At 41.1% G+C, this 15980-nt stretch overlaps 1 protein-coding gene and 1 long non-coding RNA gene across 4 annotated transcripts in view; both read left to right on the forward strand.

Moving 5' to 3' along the window:
• The window catches only part of LOC132983277 (NLR family CARD domain-containing protein 3-like), a 14334-nt gene extending 303 nt beyond the window's left edge, over positions 1 to 14031 (forward strand). Inside the window, exons 2-12 of one of the 2 annotated variants that reach the window (XM_061049539.1) lie at positions 4463 to 4613; positions 4863 to 4952; positions 5044 to 5133; positions 5225 to 5332; positions 5994 to 6057; positions 7410 to 7626; positions 7837 to 9628; positions 9725 to 9898; positions 10596 to 10691; positions 10797 to 10843; positions 12763 to 14031. In XM_061049539.1, coding sequence (XP_060905522.1) covers positions 4525 to 4613; positions 4863 to 4952; positions 5044 to 5133; positions 5225 to 5332; positions 5994 to 6057; positions 7410 to 7626; positions 7837 to 9628; positions 9725 to 9898; positions 10596 to 10691; positions 10797 to 10843; positions 12763 to 13295 — 3300 coding nt within the window. In that variant the 5' untranslated portion in view covers positions 4463 to 4524 and the 3' untranslated portion in view covers positions 13296 to 14031. Of the gene's footprint in view, positions 1 to 4462; positions 4614 to 4862; positions 4953 to 5043; positions 5134 to 5224; positions 5333 to 5993; positions 6058 to 7409; positions 7627 to 7836; positions 9629 to 9724; positions 9899 to 10532; positions 10692 to 10796; positions 10844 to 12762 lie in introns of both variants that reach the window. The other variant, XM_061049538.1, reaches the window with a different exon arrangement.
• The window catches only part of LOC132983285 (uncharacterized), a 162362-nt gene extending 146696 nt beyond the window's left edge, over positions 1 to 15666 (forward strand). For both annotated transcript variants that reach the window (XR_009674825.1, XR_009674824.1), the window contains exon 2: positions 14614 to 15666. This is a non-coding gene — a long non-coding RNA (uncharacterized LOC132983285). The remainder of the gene's footprint in view (positions 1 to 14613) is intronic.
• The last annotated feature ends 314 nt before the right edge of the window (positions 15667 to 15980 follow it).

Genomic DNA, 15980 nt, shown 5'->3' on the forward strand with positions numbered 1-15980 from the left:
TTATAGACCGCTAACAAAAATATACGACGGAGGATTAGGGCCACGTTCAAAATAAATCAATAAATACATTTCGAGATTAAAGTCGTAAATTAACGAGTTCGAGACCAGCCTGTGTGAAAATGATGAAAGTAGAACTCTTAAAGTCTTTAAAGAGTAAAGTGGTTATTTTAGTCTATATCAGAAGAGCATCCTGTTCTCAAATGACAAACATGGAGCATCTTGTCCTAAAGGTTTCAATAATAAGGAAATAGTCTACTTCCTGGTGTAGTCGGTAAAAAACAGTTCAAGAGAAGTTTTCACTTCAACTTGTAAGAACTTGTTTATCTGTAAAATGATGAACAGGACACAAACTGTCTCTGCACATGAGACACTTTAACAAGGCAGACCGATAACAGACACAAATAGTTGTGTTGGGGCTTTACTTATGCAGATATGAAACTAAACATGCTTTTGGCACATCATCATCTTCACATTGTCTTAAAATATCAGCACCCTGAAAAGATACTGCAAGAAACTGAAGAAAGAACCACACTGACTTTGAGGAAGCTGTCTGCAGAGGAGAAGACTTTAAGAGTTCTACATTCATCATTTTGCAGGCTGGTCTCGAACTCGTTAATTTATGAGATTAATCTCGAAATTTAAAAAAATATATATATTTTTTAACGTGGCCCTAATCCTCCTTGTAAAAATACGTAATTATAGCCTACTCCATTGTTAATTGTGATGTGGAGAAATCAACAGTTAATTAAGAACAGAATTCACATTCATGTTGGTCTGTAGCCTAAATGTTATTTATGAGCAGCTGTGACAGATGAGCTGTTGAAAGCAGTGTGGAGTTCCGTGTTCCGTGTTGGTCAATATTTAACTTTCCTCAGAGGGATAAAGGAATAAAATAAAGAAACTGAGTGCAGTACAAACATCTCTGTCAAAAAGTCAACATCTGTATTTATAAAGTCTATTCGTGGCAGCAGCAGCAGCAGCAGGAGGAGGAGCTAAACGTGAGAACACAGTCAAAAAGTCCCTGATAAAAAACAACAACAAGAACACGTGCAGGCTCTGCAAAAAAACATGTGAAGGTTGTCAAAACAATGGAAGAATAGGGACATTTTTGTTTTGGGAAAGAAGAGGAAGACAAGCAGAGATTCAGAGACGGAAATTAAAAGCATAAAAAAAAGACACGCTTGCAGAGATGAGGGTGTAAGTCTTACAAATATATTAAGAAATTATACTTTGAGTCACTTTCCTGCGCCGTCCACTTTGCCAATTCGTTTTCGAGTTTGAATTATGATCACTTTTTAGTACAGCAAGTTTGAAAACGAAAAGCCAAAGACCTTTTAGTTTTCATTTGAATGATGTCATACAATATGCATACATAGAGAGTAAAAGTATAATGCAAACTGGATGACTGAATATTCATTTTAAATATAGGTCAAATAATGCACCTATAATCTGAAAATTAAAACGTGTTTCTGTTTCTGTATTTTCATTTTAAAATTAGCTTTTTCATTTGAATTATGATACAGATTTAGCGGGGCATTTTTTGAAAATGATAAAGCAAATGTCATTTTCTTCCTCATTTTAATTTAGTCAAAGAATGTGCATTTTTGAAGTTGAAAACTAAAATTCAAATTAGATAAATGAATCATCATTTTATTTTTGAGTCAAATAATACACTCATATTCTGAAAATTAAAAAGAATTTCTGTTAATGCATTTGAATTTTCAAATTAGCTTTATCATTTGAATTCTGATCACTAATCGCTTCCATAAATAACTGACAGCGCTGAATATAACAGGAAGGGCGGTCTTCACTTCACTTGGGTGTCACTCACTGTAAAAGTTTTATCTTTGTTTTTAATGTGAGCCTCTGATCATACCAGAGTTTCCTGATGTGGGTCTAATGTGTAGATAGTGAAGTCATAAAGGTGTGCAGCAGGCAGGACACCAACAGAAAACTTTCCTGAGACATTTTGGAGAAATCTGACTGAAAATTGTTTTGACCTATTTTTTTTTAAGGACAATGTGGAAGCTGAGATCAGCAAGAGGAAATAGCTGGAAGATTAACTATTTCCTCTTTTAATTTCCATATTACTATGCTGCAGACAAAGAACTTAAAGCAGCTGACCCCTAGTGTTTAAAATGGGTACTGCAGTCCAAATTCAAAACATTGTAGAGAGCTGTCTCTCCCCCCCCCCCCCCTCCTCTCTAGAGTCCATGCTCACACAGGTCACCATGTGGTGGACTCTGAAGCTTCAGTGTTTATCCAGCTCTGCATGGGTCTGTAAACCTTTCTGTGTTCTAACCTCTCTCCATTTTTCAAAAAGCATCTCCAATATTGATCCTAGTTTGAGCACGTTTCTGCTCGTGGAGCTTATTAGAAACATGCAGAGGCTTTTTAGGTCGGGTACAATCACTTCTATCTGAACCACTTCTCTTACCTGCTTCCATCGCTGCAACACCTGTTGACCTGATAACTGCTCTCATATCTGACAAACGCTGTGTGTGTGTGTGTGTGTGTGTGTGTGTGTGTGTGTGTGTGTGTGTGTGTGTGTGTGTGTGTGTGTGTGTGTGTGTGTGTGTGTGGTGTGTGTGGTGTGTGTGGGGGGGTAAGATAGCAGATAGTAAGATACCTTTATCATTTCACTCTCTACACATCTCACTGATTGGACCTTTAAAACCTTTATTCAGCTTGAAGTACATGGCTTTATGTTAATTACTTGTAAAGTAGTCAGCTCTAACTTTGCATATCTTCCACTGCTTACTTTGACCAACCCAAAGTCCAAAAGTTAAAGAGTTCTTGATTACATTTATACATAACAAATAGAAGCAGCAAAATCTCCACTTGCAAGTGCCAGAAAAAAAAAACCTTTTTAGCTTTTTTGCCCTCTAAGGGCGCGGTCACACTGGCTATCTGTACCGTGCCGTACTCAAGCACAATTGGCCCCCCGCTGCGCCACTCCCACGCTGGCTGGCCCGCGGTCACACTACACAGGACTGTCCGTGCTTAAGCACGATTACCTCTTGTAGTAACGTCTTAATACAACACATGCATGCTTTATGTTAGCGTACTCAGTTGACAAACAGGCGGACTCGAGGGAGAAAAAAAAAAGGGACGCGCAGTCAAGTCTGAGTCTGCACATCAGAGAACAGCACAGAGAGCGGACAGCTACTTTACTGACTTTGCGGCTTATTTTAAGCCATTTTAATCAGATACAGCAATAAATAAATACAAAAATAAAATAGACGCGCGGCCGATTCTGCGGTCGCACATCGGAGAACAACACAGAGAACATGACAGCTACTTTGTGTCTTATATTGAGTCATGTTAGTCAGATACAGACATGAAACTCTGGATTTCTCCAGAATGAAGGCTGTCAGCGTTATTTACCCGCGTGCTCGTGCATGAAGTGTACTGCACCAAAGCACACCTCTCCAAAGTGTGCCAAAGCCAAGGAAGTGTACCGTGCCTGAGCACGGCATGGAGCGGTCACACTGGTCAAACTAACTGGACTTTAGGGTTGAAGCGTGCTTGGGCACGGTACGGATAGCCAGTATGACTGCGCCCTAAATGAAATTTTTTGGATTGAGAAGCTTCCTTATTAACTCTGCGTAACTCAAAGGAAATAATGATTTTGTTTAAGTTGCAAATATATCAGTTTAAGTTTGTGGGCAGGAGATTTTACTCTCTTGTTTTCAGAGGATTTTTTAATTTATATTGTTCTATTTGAACCTTGTGATAGAGGAGACCAGCTAAAGATCTAATATTCTCCTCTTGTTCGCTTTTCATGCTGTCAGTCTGTCAAACCTGTAGAGCAGTTTGCATGATTAGCAGCTCAAATATCTCCTTATTTATCTGATACTGGCGTCAGTAAAAACCCTCATTCCAGCCTCCACCTAAAACCGATCCTTTCAGCTGCTTCCTTCTTTAAGGCCCCCCTTCCCCATGTGCCCACTTTCTTCTGATTGGTCAGCTCTCTGGAAGCCTTCATGGGGCAGAATGCTGCAGGGCTGCCAGGGGAGGGCAGAGTCTATGTAAGATGTTTCACCGGGTTACGTAGAGGCTTGTAGCCGTTTGGTGAAATTCTTGGTTTCATATCGGGGACCTATTGCATGATTTGAAGAAAAAGCCGTTAAGTACCCTCTACAGACTCATCCTGGGATTACTCCAACATACGTTTACCTCATGATCCGAAACTTTGCCCACGTTTTGTAAGGGCATTCAGCGTTGTGACACTTCTGGGTGTCGGGTTTGTGTTGGAGCTCCTGTGAGAGGTTTTTATCTGAGGATAAAAACAAAATGTTCCTGAAACTGCTTTTTAAAAATGATCCACGCACAAATGAATTGTGGATTTTGTATATCGGTATTAAAAATCAAGGAGGATCAGATTTTTTTGTCTGTGAACATTACTTACAAATGTACAGGACAAGATCAGCAGAGATAAAAAGTCATGTTTTGTCCACAGGTGATGCCCAAACCCACACAGCCTAAAGTTCCTCGCGGGAGCTTTAAAGTAAACAATCGACCATGAGTAAATCTAAACAGGAAGTTGAGGGGGTCCCGTCCTCCAACAACACTCAGAGTGAGGAAGATGAGATACAGACTTCTCATGAGAGGTAAGATACAGAACTCTACAAGTCTATAAATTCTAGCCTGACCAAGTGGCCATTAGAAGATGTGCAGTTTTTGGCACTACCTTTTACCTTCCACTGCTTGCTTGTAACACAAACAGCAACTTTCTTGACAGACGTTAAACTCCTCATACTTTCACTTTCTTTTGTATTTTATTTTTTTAAAAGTAAACAAAAGTTCATCAGCACACATTTTTTGAAAATTGTCTTTTAAATGCTCTGTTTTTATTGAAGGTCTAAAGTTAAAGGAAAATATTCTCCTGCACCAAGCGGTGTGTCCATGAAGAGTGACCAGTCCATGGGTCATCCTCTTGTCTTTAAAAGGTAAACTGCCATGTCAAAGTAAGGCACAAAACCTTTAGAACAACTGTTATATTAAAAATGTTTGCCGTTTCAAATCTCCATTTATTTTTAGGGATGAGCAGGAAAGTAAGGAATCTCCTGCACCAAGCGGTGTGTCCATGAAGAGTGACCAGTCCATGGGTCATCCTCTTGTCTTTAAAAGGTAAACTGCCATGTCAAAGTAAGGCACAAAACCTTTAGAACAACTGTTATATTAAAAATGTTTGCCGTTTCAAATCTCCATTTATTTTTAGGGATGAGCAGGAAAGTAAGGAATCTCCTGCACCAAGCGGTGTGTCCATGAAGAGTGACCAGTCCATGGGTCATCCTCTTGTTTTCAAAGGTCAAGATCCAACTTCAAAGTGAGTCAACAGATCTTTTCAGCCCAAATTCGCTCTACAGGGGCATAATCATGTTATATAAAATCACACTATCACAAATACATGGTTTATTTTAATTTGTAAGCCTAATGTTTTTGTCAATAAAGATCCCATCTGACTGTAATAATTTTAAAGGGATACTTCACCCATTAGCATTAAGCTTTGTATCATTAGAAACCTGGTAGTATTTTTGAATGGTCGTGCATCCCGCCCTCATTTTCCCCTGAGACGGGAAAGCTCTGCATTTCTTGTCTGAAAAGGAGTCTCCAAATTTGCATCATCGGAGGCTGCTTTGGTTAGAGGGGGTGAAACTACATCTATCACAAGACAGAAGCTAGGACAAAAAGTTGGGATGAATTTGATTGGATCGTTAGCATTAGTAAACGAGTGCTGGATGAGGCATCATCACACATTTGAAATTTTTTACAGGAAGTGGAAAGTTAGTTATTCTGATGTAAAAATACTAAAATAATGCTTCATTGAGATATATTTGGCGGATAAATGAACATTTAACACAAGAACGCTGGATTAAAACCTGGAAAATGTTTTGTTCATTTCATGGGGACTTTAAGAATAATGTGAGAAGTGACTCATACTAACAGAGTCCAGTCAACATCACCAACAGATACATTTTTCTTCACAGAGTTCACGAGGAGCCATCAGAGGATTTCAGTGGAAGTGAAACTGACCTGGGCTCCATTTTCAAGGTGTGTAATGTAAGAGCCATGAAACAGAAAAACAGATACTGTAGTTTGCGTAAAAGAAAATCAACATATAAAGATCTTCTCTACCTGTACACCAAAAATAATGAGTTCATGTCATGAAATCCGACATTGTGTACTATTCTTATGGCTCTTTTTTTAATTATACTGAGTGCTCGAAGATTGCTTTTATTAGTATTTCCCGAGATTTCTGAGCAGTAGTTAAGAAACGGTAAACACTGTGAGCACTGAGCAGTGAGGAATATTAAGTAATTTAAGTTTCAGGATGTGTTTTGTTTTGCCAGGACTGAAATGCTTCTAGATAATTTGTTATGGGTGTGTTTAATGTGAAGTTTACAGCAAATTTTGTCATCAATGGTCTCGCCAAGAAATTCTGTTTCATGTCTCATTCGATGTTTATACCTTCTATGCACACTTGTATTTCATTGTTTGTCTTGTAGTTTCCAAATATCATGAATTTCTTCTTGTTAAGATTTAATGATACCTTCTGAAAGTCTAACATTTTTTTATTTAGTTGAGTTCTGAGTTGATTACACAGCTCCCCTGAAGCTAAAATGTTTGTGTCATCAGCCAATAATACAAACTTTGATGCATGTTATTTTACTCAAGTCACTGAAATTCAGAATGAATAATACTGGGCCCAACACTGACCCCTGTGGGACACCACACTGTAATGCCCAAACAATCAGAGTCAAACTCTTCCATTTTCACAAATTGCTTCCTGTTTTTTAAATACCTTCTGACCCACTGTAAGCCTCCCTTATCCCACATCTTTCTAGTTTATAGACTAACATTTTATGGTTAATTGTGTCAAATGCTTTTTCAGGTCAATAAATACACCAACTGCATGTTTCTTACTGTCCAGGGAATTCATTATTTCTTCAACGAGTTCTGATAGAGCTAGTGTTGTCGATCATTTTTTTTCAGAATCCATACTGACTGTCAGAGAGTAAGTTGTGTTTCTCTATCAAATTTTCCAGTGTGCCAATTAAAAGTTTTTTTTTATAGTTTTTGAGAATTGTGGGAGAAGCGAAACAGGTCTGTAATTTGAGAATTGGTGTTTGTCTCCGGTTTTATACAACGGTATAACCTTTGCTACTTTCATTTGATTTGGAAATTTTCAAGTTCTCCTGCAGACATTACTCAGGTACACATGAATCAAGCCCGAGACCACCTCTTGAAACAGACTCGTGCACAGTGGCAGACTACGTTTGTGTTCACACTGATCAAATGAAGCAGACTTTGGGGTCAAGTGTTCTTGGATCCGGGCCTGGGTTCCAAATATGAAACCACCCTTATTCTAAATGGAAAGTCACATGAATAGTATCCAATTTCAGGTTCTGGAGAAAAACATTGTTGCTTTTGTGAAGGATGAGCTTAAGAAGTTTGAAAAGGTTCTGAGCGCAGATTACCCAGAATGCTCAGGGGGTCAAAACAGAGAAGAGGAGATGACTGATGAGCAGAGCTGGACCAGCAGAGAGGCATTTCTGAAGGTCACACAGGAGTTCATGAGGAGAATGAAGCTGGAGGACTTGGCCATCCTTCTGCAGAACAGTAAGAGGCCTTTAATTAATGCAGAAAAAAAGAGTAAAAAATGACAACAAAACGGATCATATGGTTCGATTAAGAGTTTGCATTGGTGAAAATTTCCCACAATCCTTACTTTAACAATCTAATGATAACCTTTGACTCTTGAATGAACATAAAACCATCGATGAATCACATGTTTACATATTCACAGCTGTGTCTTCTTTTTCCTCGTAGGAACTCTTGCTCCAGTTTGCCATTGTAAACTTAAATCCAGCCTGAAACAGAAGTTTAAAAACTTCTTTGATGGTATTCCTGAAGCAGGTTACCCAACCCTTCTGAATCAGATGTACACAGAGCTCCACATCACTGAAGGAGGGACGTCAGAGGTCAATTATGAACATGAAATCAGACAGATTGAAACAGCATCCAGGAAACAAGACAGACCGGAGACAACGATTCAATGCAAAGACATCTTTAAGGTCTTTTCTAGACCAGATAAACGGATCAGAATCGTGTTGACAGAAGGTGTAGCTGGCATTGGGAAAACAGTCTTAACACAGAAATATACTCTGGACTGGGCTGAAGGCAAAGCAAACCAAGAGATGCAGTTCACCTTTCCATTCACTTTTAGAGAGCTGAATGTGCTGAAGGTGAAGCAGTTCAGTCTGGTGGAACTTGTTCAACACTTCTTCCTTGATGTCAAAGAATCAGGAATCTGCAGGTTTCAAGAGTTCCAGGTTTTGTTCATCTTTGACGGTCTGGATGAGTGCCGACTTCCTCTGGACTTCCAAAACAACGAAATCCTGACTGATGTCAAAGCGCCCGCCTCGGTTGACGTGCTGCTGACTAACCTCATCAGGGGGAAACTGCTTCCCTCTGCACACATCTGGATAACAACACGACCTGCAGCAGCCAATCAGATCCCCCGTAAGTGCATTGACATAGTGACAGAGGTCAGAGGATTCACAGACGAACAAAAGGACGAGTATTTCCAAAAGAGATTCAGGGATGAGGAGCAGGCCAGCACAATCATCGCTCACGTCAAGACGTCACCGGGCCTCCACATCATGTGCCACATCCCCGTCTTCTGCTGGATCACTGCTACAGTTCTGGAGGATGTGTTGATAACTAGAGAGGGTCCAACTCTCCCCAATACTTTCACTGAGTTGTTCAGCTACTTCCTGGTGGTGCAGTCCAAAATGACTAGAATCAAGTATGGAGGGGCTGAGGGAGATCCCAACTGGAGTCCCAAGAGTAAGGAGATGATTCTTTCTCTGGGAAAACTGGCTTTTGAGCAGCTGCAGGAAGGCAACTTGATCTTTGAAGAATCAGACTTGATGGAGTGTGGCATCGACATCAGAGCAGCCTCTGTGTACTCAGGAGTTTTCACACAGATCTTTAAAGAGGAGAGAGGACTGTACCAGAATAGAGTATTCTGCTTTGTCCATCTGAGTGTTCAAGAGTTCCTGGCTGCTCTTTATGTCCATCTGACATTCTTCAAATCTGGTGTCAATCTGTTGTCAGAAGAAAAAACATCGCTGTGGTCTAAATTGGTGGGTGTCAGTCCTGAAACCTTTTACAAGAGTGCTGTGGACAAGGCCATCGAGAGTCCAAATGGACACCTGGATTTGTTCCTTCGCTTCCTTCTAGGTCTTTCTGTGCAAACTAATCAGTCTATCCTTAAAGGCCTAGTGACGGAGACAAGGAACAGTTCACAAATCAATCAGCAAACAGCCCAGTACATCAAGAAGAGGATGAATGAAAGTATTTCCCTGGAGAGAAGCATGAATCTGCTTCACTGTCTGAAGGAAGTGAAGGACTCTTCTCTGGTGGAGGAGATCCAACACTCTTTGAGTTCAGGAAGTCTCTCAGCGGATAAACTGTCTCCTGCTCAGTGGTCAGCTCTCGTCTTCATTTTACTGTCATCAGAAGAAAATCTGGACGAGTTTGACCTGACGAAATATTCTGCTTCAGAGGAAGCTCTTCTGAGGCTGCTGCCAGTTGTGAAAGCCTCCACTAAAGCTCTGTAGGTTAAAAGATGACATAAATTGAATCAATTAAAATGTATCCTACTACTTTGAATAATCTCACAATCCCTGTGTTGTTGCTGATTCTTCTTTAGGCTGAGTGGATGCAGTCTCTCAGAGAGAAGCTGTGAAGCTTTGTCTTCAATACTCAGCTCCCCTTCCTCTAATCTGAGAGAACTAGACATGAGTAACAACGACCTGCGAGATTCAGGGCTAAAGTCGCTCTGCGCTGGGCTCGAGAGTCCGCACTGTACACTGGAGGTTCTCAGGTCAGTAGTGTTCAACTGATGACTTTTTACTAGTTGTATAAATAAGAAAAAGTACATATTTACTATTTATTAAAATGATATTGTTTAATCTTTCTCACTCTGTCATACTTCTACTTGTACGCTGATGACTTGTTTTGCTGATACTTAACATCATGAAGTCAAGTCTTTAAACAATCTGCAAGGGAGACTTTATATATCTCTTCTGACCTGAGGAACAACCTGGTAACCCCCAGGTGGCGTGGAGAAAGACGCATTAAGATTTATTCTACTTACTTTTAGGGCTTTCACACTTGAAGAAAACTCCTGATATTTGCCAGAGGAGCTGCATGTGTGAACGCAAACAAACACATTTTTTACTCTGACTTCACCCAGAGTTTGTCCAGCAAGACCCCTAGTATTTCTTCCACAGCAAGTAAAAGTTGTGAAAGAGCTGATGTGAGAATGCATCAGGATATTATCCGGAGAATTCACCTCGAGCCATTGGGACTCGAACTCGAACATGGCTTTTTGAGCCTTCGTAGAACTGACTTTGACAAAAAGATAATTGCAACAGCAGTTCTAACAATAAAAGAGGATCAATGAAATGCACTCTAGTGGGGGGAAAAATAAACCTTGTAAATGTGGTTGTTTGTAGACTGTCCGGCTGCCTGATCACAAAGAAAGGCTGTGCTTCTCTGGTCTCTGCTCTGTGGTCCAGTTCCTCCAATCTGAAAGAGCTGGACCTGAGCTACAATAATCCAGGAAATTCAGGAATGAAGCTGCTTTCTGGCCTGCAGAAACTACAAACTCTAAGGTATGGACTCTAAGTGTTGGTAGTTTGCGTAAGCGGGTCATTGAGTTGCACCCAAAACATCCTTTGTTGTTGATAAGAGCTGACATGTCTTTCTTTTTGCATCAGGGCGGACCATGAAGGCTCGCAGTCAATGAAACCTGGTCTTAGAAAGTGTAAGTTGTGTTGTTTATAATGAGAAGGTGTAGAATAAAATTGTTTTTTAATTGACAAAATTTCAAGAGTAGGGTTAAAACTAGCAATAGTTTTGTACCAAGGACATTGAAGCATCTGCAGGTTTTTACAACTAATTCGTATACAAAACTGCACGACGGATAACCTCTCAGCTGTCCTGTTGCATACAGCTGAGTGATTCCACATTTAGTTTAAAGGTCTAGGGTGGCCGGTAGGGTTCACACGCTCAGCAACTGATGAAACGACATACATTTGGAAAAACGCGCAGCGTATATAGAAATGCTGCACATTAAAAAGCAAATGCAAACTACCACAACAAATGCAAAGACACAAACGCACTGCAAACGAAACAAATGCGCTGCAAATAGGCAAAACAACTGCATAAGCATCAAACACGCTGCAAGTACAGAAACGTAACTTAAGTCAAAAATACACACAATCAGAAAACAACAGCAAACACAGAGAGAGTATATTGAGAGTACAAGAAGAGAGACAGCTAGGAACAGAAAGTAATGTTTAGATAGGGGAAGTTGTATCGTTGAAAGACACAGGATAACTTCACTGTTACTGAAACAGCGATATAAAGCGAGTCCGGACGGGATTTTGACATCGGGGACGAGAGCCGAGTGTGGGTCCGTGGCTGCAGCCCCGGGATGCCTGGATCTAGTGCTAGCTATGGGGCCATGAGCTCCAGTTCCAACTCCCTCTGCACCCGCTTTCCCAGCCTGACACTCGTGCTTTCGCAATCCCCAGAGCCCGGGTTGAACTTGTTGCTCGTCCCTTTGCTACAGCTTAACATTCTCCCTGGCATCAAACACTGACACTTCACCCACGGAGAGCCCTCTGCCCCGGGCTGGGCCTGACAAGTTCAAAATCCTGGCGGACGGAAGTCCCGTACTCAAGCCGGGCAACGGTGCCGGTAGCCGGGCAGCCAACTTAGCAAAGCTACCGGTCAATAAGACCTCATTTCTCAAAGTTGTGTGTTTTTTCCCCCCTACATGTTATAAAGTCGCGTTTGCCTACAATAGAAAGTGGGGCAGAAACGCTGCTCCGGTGGTGTTTAGATAATAAATCTACTCCCACGGCGACCTGAGCAGTGATTCAATGAGAGCAGCCCGGGTACGTCAGGAGAAGCCCGGCACGTTGTCATCATTGTCTCATGTTAGCAGCTTTACCCGCTGTACCCAAGTTATGTCTCAGGTTTGAAACATAAAACAATCAATCTTATGTCTTATGGCAAAAAGTCGTCTCATTCATCGTAGATCTTCATGTCAGCTTCATGAGTGTATAACCTTACAAACCTACCTCAACTAGCATAATGAATGCCCCTCTCCAATGAAGCCATTAAGCTACAGACTATAGTCAGCATGCTAATAGTTGAATACACAAACACATACTCCACATGCTAGTGTTGTAGTCTTCTTATAACAGCGTTTAATGACGTGACCAAATAACCTGTCAGTTGTGGTCTTGACCGGTCTTGATTTAAAATCCAGTCCACCCAGTCTGAGACCGAGACAATACCGAGAAAAACTGAAGACTGACTTTGAGTACTACAACACTACCACATGCTAACAACGGGCTGTAGATGCTAGCAGAGTCAGATCCGCGCAAAATACGGTAACATCACTGTACCTTGTCAGTCGACATGGTTCTTTGGCTTCTCTCAACATCTGCGCCGACGTCTCCATGCTCTGTTTGTCAACAAATGCATTAAGTGGGGGGAGGCGTAAGTGCACTATGTGTGTCTTACGGCAGTGCAGTTGCATGTAGAGTCCTTCATTGGGCGCCAAAGCACACTCAACTAAATTCCTATATATGGTTGCCTAAATTATAATAATTCAGCAATTGATAATTTTTCACATAACTGCTGCTGACTTTATTTTCTTCTCTCCTTTAGACTCTTGTGAACTCACACTGGACCTAAACACAGCAAGCAGAAATGTCATAGTGTCAGAAAACAACAGGAAGCTGTCAGTGGTCAGAGAGAAGCAGCCATATCCTGAAGATCCGCAGAGATTTTCATACTGGAAGCAGATGCTTTGTAAAAACCGTCTGACTGGTCGCTGGTACTGGGAGGTGGAGTGGACGGGAAACGTCTATATCGCAGTGACGTACGAAGGCATCAAAAGGAAGGGGGAGGGAGACGACAGCTGTTTGGGAAGGAATGATCAGTCCTGGAGTCTGAGCTGCTCAGATGACGGTTACTCCGTGCTGATCAGAAACTCAAAAAAACCCATTCCCGTCCCCGTCTCAAACAGAGTGGGGGTGTACCTCGACTGGCCAGCTGGTACTCTGTCCTTCTACAAAATCTCCTCTGATGAAATGACCCACCTCTACACCATTAAGACCACCTTCAGGGAGCCGGTCTATCCTGCTTTCAGGATCAAGATGGACCCGTTTAAATCAACAGTGTCTTTGTGTCAAATATAGACATTGGGCCCAATCTTAAACCGGCCATGTGCCCAGATTGAGTAAGCGACAAATGGACTTATTTGCCATATCTGAGCCCATTGGTGTGTTTGTCTTTAAATTAGGTTTTTAAAGGAGCATTATTGTCAAATCACTATTTAGAAGCAGCAGGAAGGGATTGATGGTTCTAAAATAGTGCAATCGTGGCACAATTTTTCCTGCTTTTTAAATATTTGTTTTGCCTTTATTTAGACAGATAGACAAAGTAGGGATGTTGGGAATGACAAGCAGGAATGGGGGCCACAGGTCAGACTTAAAACTGGGCCGTCAACTTGGAGGACTATATGTACCGTACATAAGGGCACGACCTTATCACCTGGCCATCATGCGCCTGATTTCCTGCTTTCTAAAAGAGACATTTTTTCAGACAGGAAGTTGAATAAACAAATGCGGCATCAGGGTAGGGATCCCCAAAAGTTAAAGATGACTACTCATTGATTTTAAAACGTCTTAATCACAGACATTAATTGAACTTTAACACTTTAAGTTTAAGATTTTGAACGCTTTAAAAATAGAGCAAAAAATACAAAGAAATAAGTGAAAAATTACAAATGTATAAAAAAAAAAAAAAAAAGATAAAATAAGAAAAGAAAATTAACTGTTTTTGAGGTAGTGGTGATGAACTCTTGTGGCCAAAATATAAAAACAAACACTTTGAAACATTCACTATTCGACAACCTCATGTTGTTAACAAAAACAGGCTGGGAAATGTAGTTTCACTTTGTAGAAAGATTGTTGGCGTTGACTTGAATGATGTGGCTGACATCATTCAAGTCAACGCCAACAATCTTGTTTTTCAAGTAAGAGCCACTCGGGAGCATAGACTGTAAATATTAATGGACAAAGCCTGAGTGACGTCACCCATCTGTTCCTGCAGGGGGATCTAGAGGCTCATCAGCAGCAGCCACCATGTTGGAAATACTGTCTCAGTCTAACTTTCAGTCAACCTAACGACAGGCTGAGAGCTGGAGCAGAGGCGGGTTTTAAGCCTCTTGACAAACCGTTACATCGCGCCCACCTGTCAATCATGTCAGCTACACACCCTACTATGGATAACACGTATCGTTCATAAAATCAAAAGCCAAATGGAGCCATTTAAAATAAATTGCCCCCTCGAACAGTGTGTGCCCATGATGACAACAACTAATCAGCTGGTTTTTTTTTTTTTGTATCAGGCTGTAAATATGTTTATTTATGCTGTAAAAACTTTACCGGTCATGTGTATGTGACTTCCTGTGTTCCTGGAGCCAGCTGTAAGCGGACGCTCGACGAGCTGCAGGATTGTGCACTTTTTTAAGACCAGAGGTTGCCGTTTGCTCATGAGGCAAAGTCCATCCTGGAGGACCCTCAGCACCCTCTTCATGCAGAGTTTAGAGGTTCACTTCTGCTTTTTGGAATGTTTGTGACTCATATCTCACTCACCTGTATCGTGATGAAATACTTGTATGTATATATGTGTCTTTGTGCAGTTTTTATGACGTGTATCATCCGTATGGACTTCTGTTGCAAAGCATAATTGCCCCCTCGGGGACAATAAAGATTTTCCAATCCAATCCAAAAATGTATAGACAAAAAGAGTGCAACACAGCATGTTGCATAGTAACCATTTAAAGTCAATTATAATGTTTTTATGATCGTGGGAAGCAAAATCGTTATCAGTTAATTGCCCAGCACAAGTTCAGAGCGCATATCCTGTATGCCTCTAAACAGTCAAATAGAGATTCGGGAACCTCATTGCGCAGCAACATCCAGCCGTTCCTATTCCTAAAGCCTCCATCCTCCCGAACACTGCACTGGGCTTTTAAGCACTGAGGCCAGGTGTGCCTCATTGAGCAATCAGTAGCTTCACCTGGGGAGAGCTGGAGACAACAGAACGGGAGAAGGGACAAACAGCACAGGGAAACATACAGCTGAAACAACTATGGTTTGGAAGGAGGACTATGAGAAGAACTCTGTTTGTTTCCCTCGTCTCCCTGAAATCCTTATATCACTTTCTGCATTGTGCGTTCAGTCTAATTCTGTCCTGGTAGTCCTGGTCACACCCTGGGCCTTATTGTTTATGGCCAGATTGTGCCCAGATTATACACTCTTTAGATAGCTCAAAGGGATATTAGATACGCCCATAATGGTCAAGGGACATGCACTTTAACTATGCTCCATAGATCTTAGAAAAGCATCCTGTTAGTCTTCTTTTCTTTATCTCTAAGGGGGTTAATGTCCACTCTGTAAATATAACTTCTTTTGATGTGGAAAAAGTGTATGTAGCATTCTGTTCTATAACAGGCTAAGTGATATAATATTGAGGTCATTAAATGTACTCTTTCAAAATATACTTTGACGTACTTTTCTGTTTCTTGTGGTTTCCCTGACTACAGAATTGAATCTTTACAAAAATTCATGTCAGGTGTCAAAATATCTCAGTTAAGTGACTTAAAGCATAGCTTAAAAGCTTGAACACCATCAAAATGCAGTTAAAGGAAGAATGAGCGACTTTTTGATCCAGTAGATGTCGTCCATGAGCTCCAGTTTGAAACCAAAACAAACTTCTGTTTGGCCACACCTCCTCCATCCTGAAGCCTCCACTCTCCTCCAGAGACACACATCAAGCTCTCCTCTACTCACGTTCACACCAAGGAGTTTAGCGAA

The sequence above is a fragment of the Labrus mixtus genome, chromosome 11, assembly GCF_963584025.1.
Source record: "Labrus mixtus chromosome 11, fLabMix1.1, whole genome shotgun sequence".
Taxonomy (NCBI): Eukaryota; Metazoa; Chordata; class Actinopteri; order Labriformes; family Labridae; genus Labrus; species Labrus mixtus.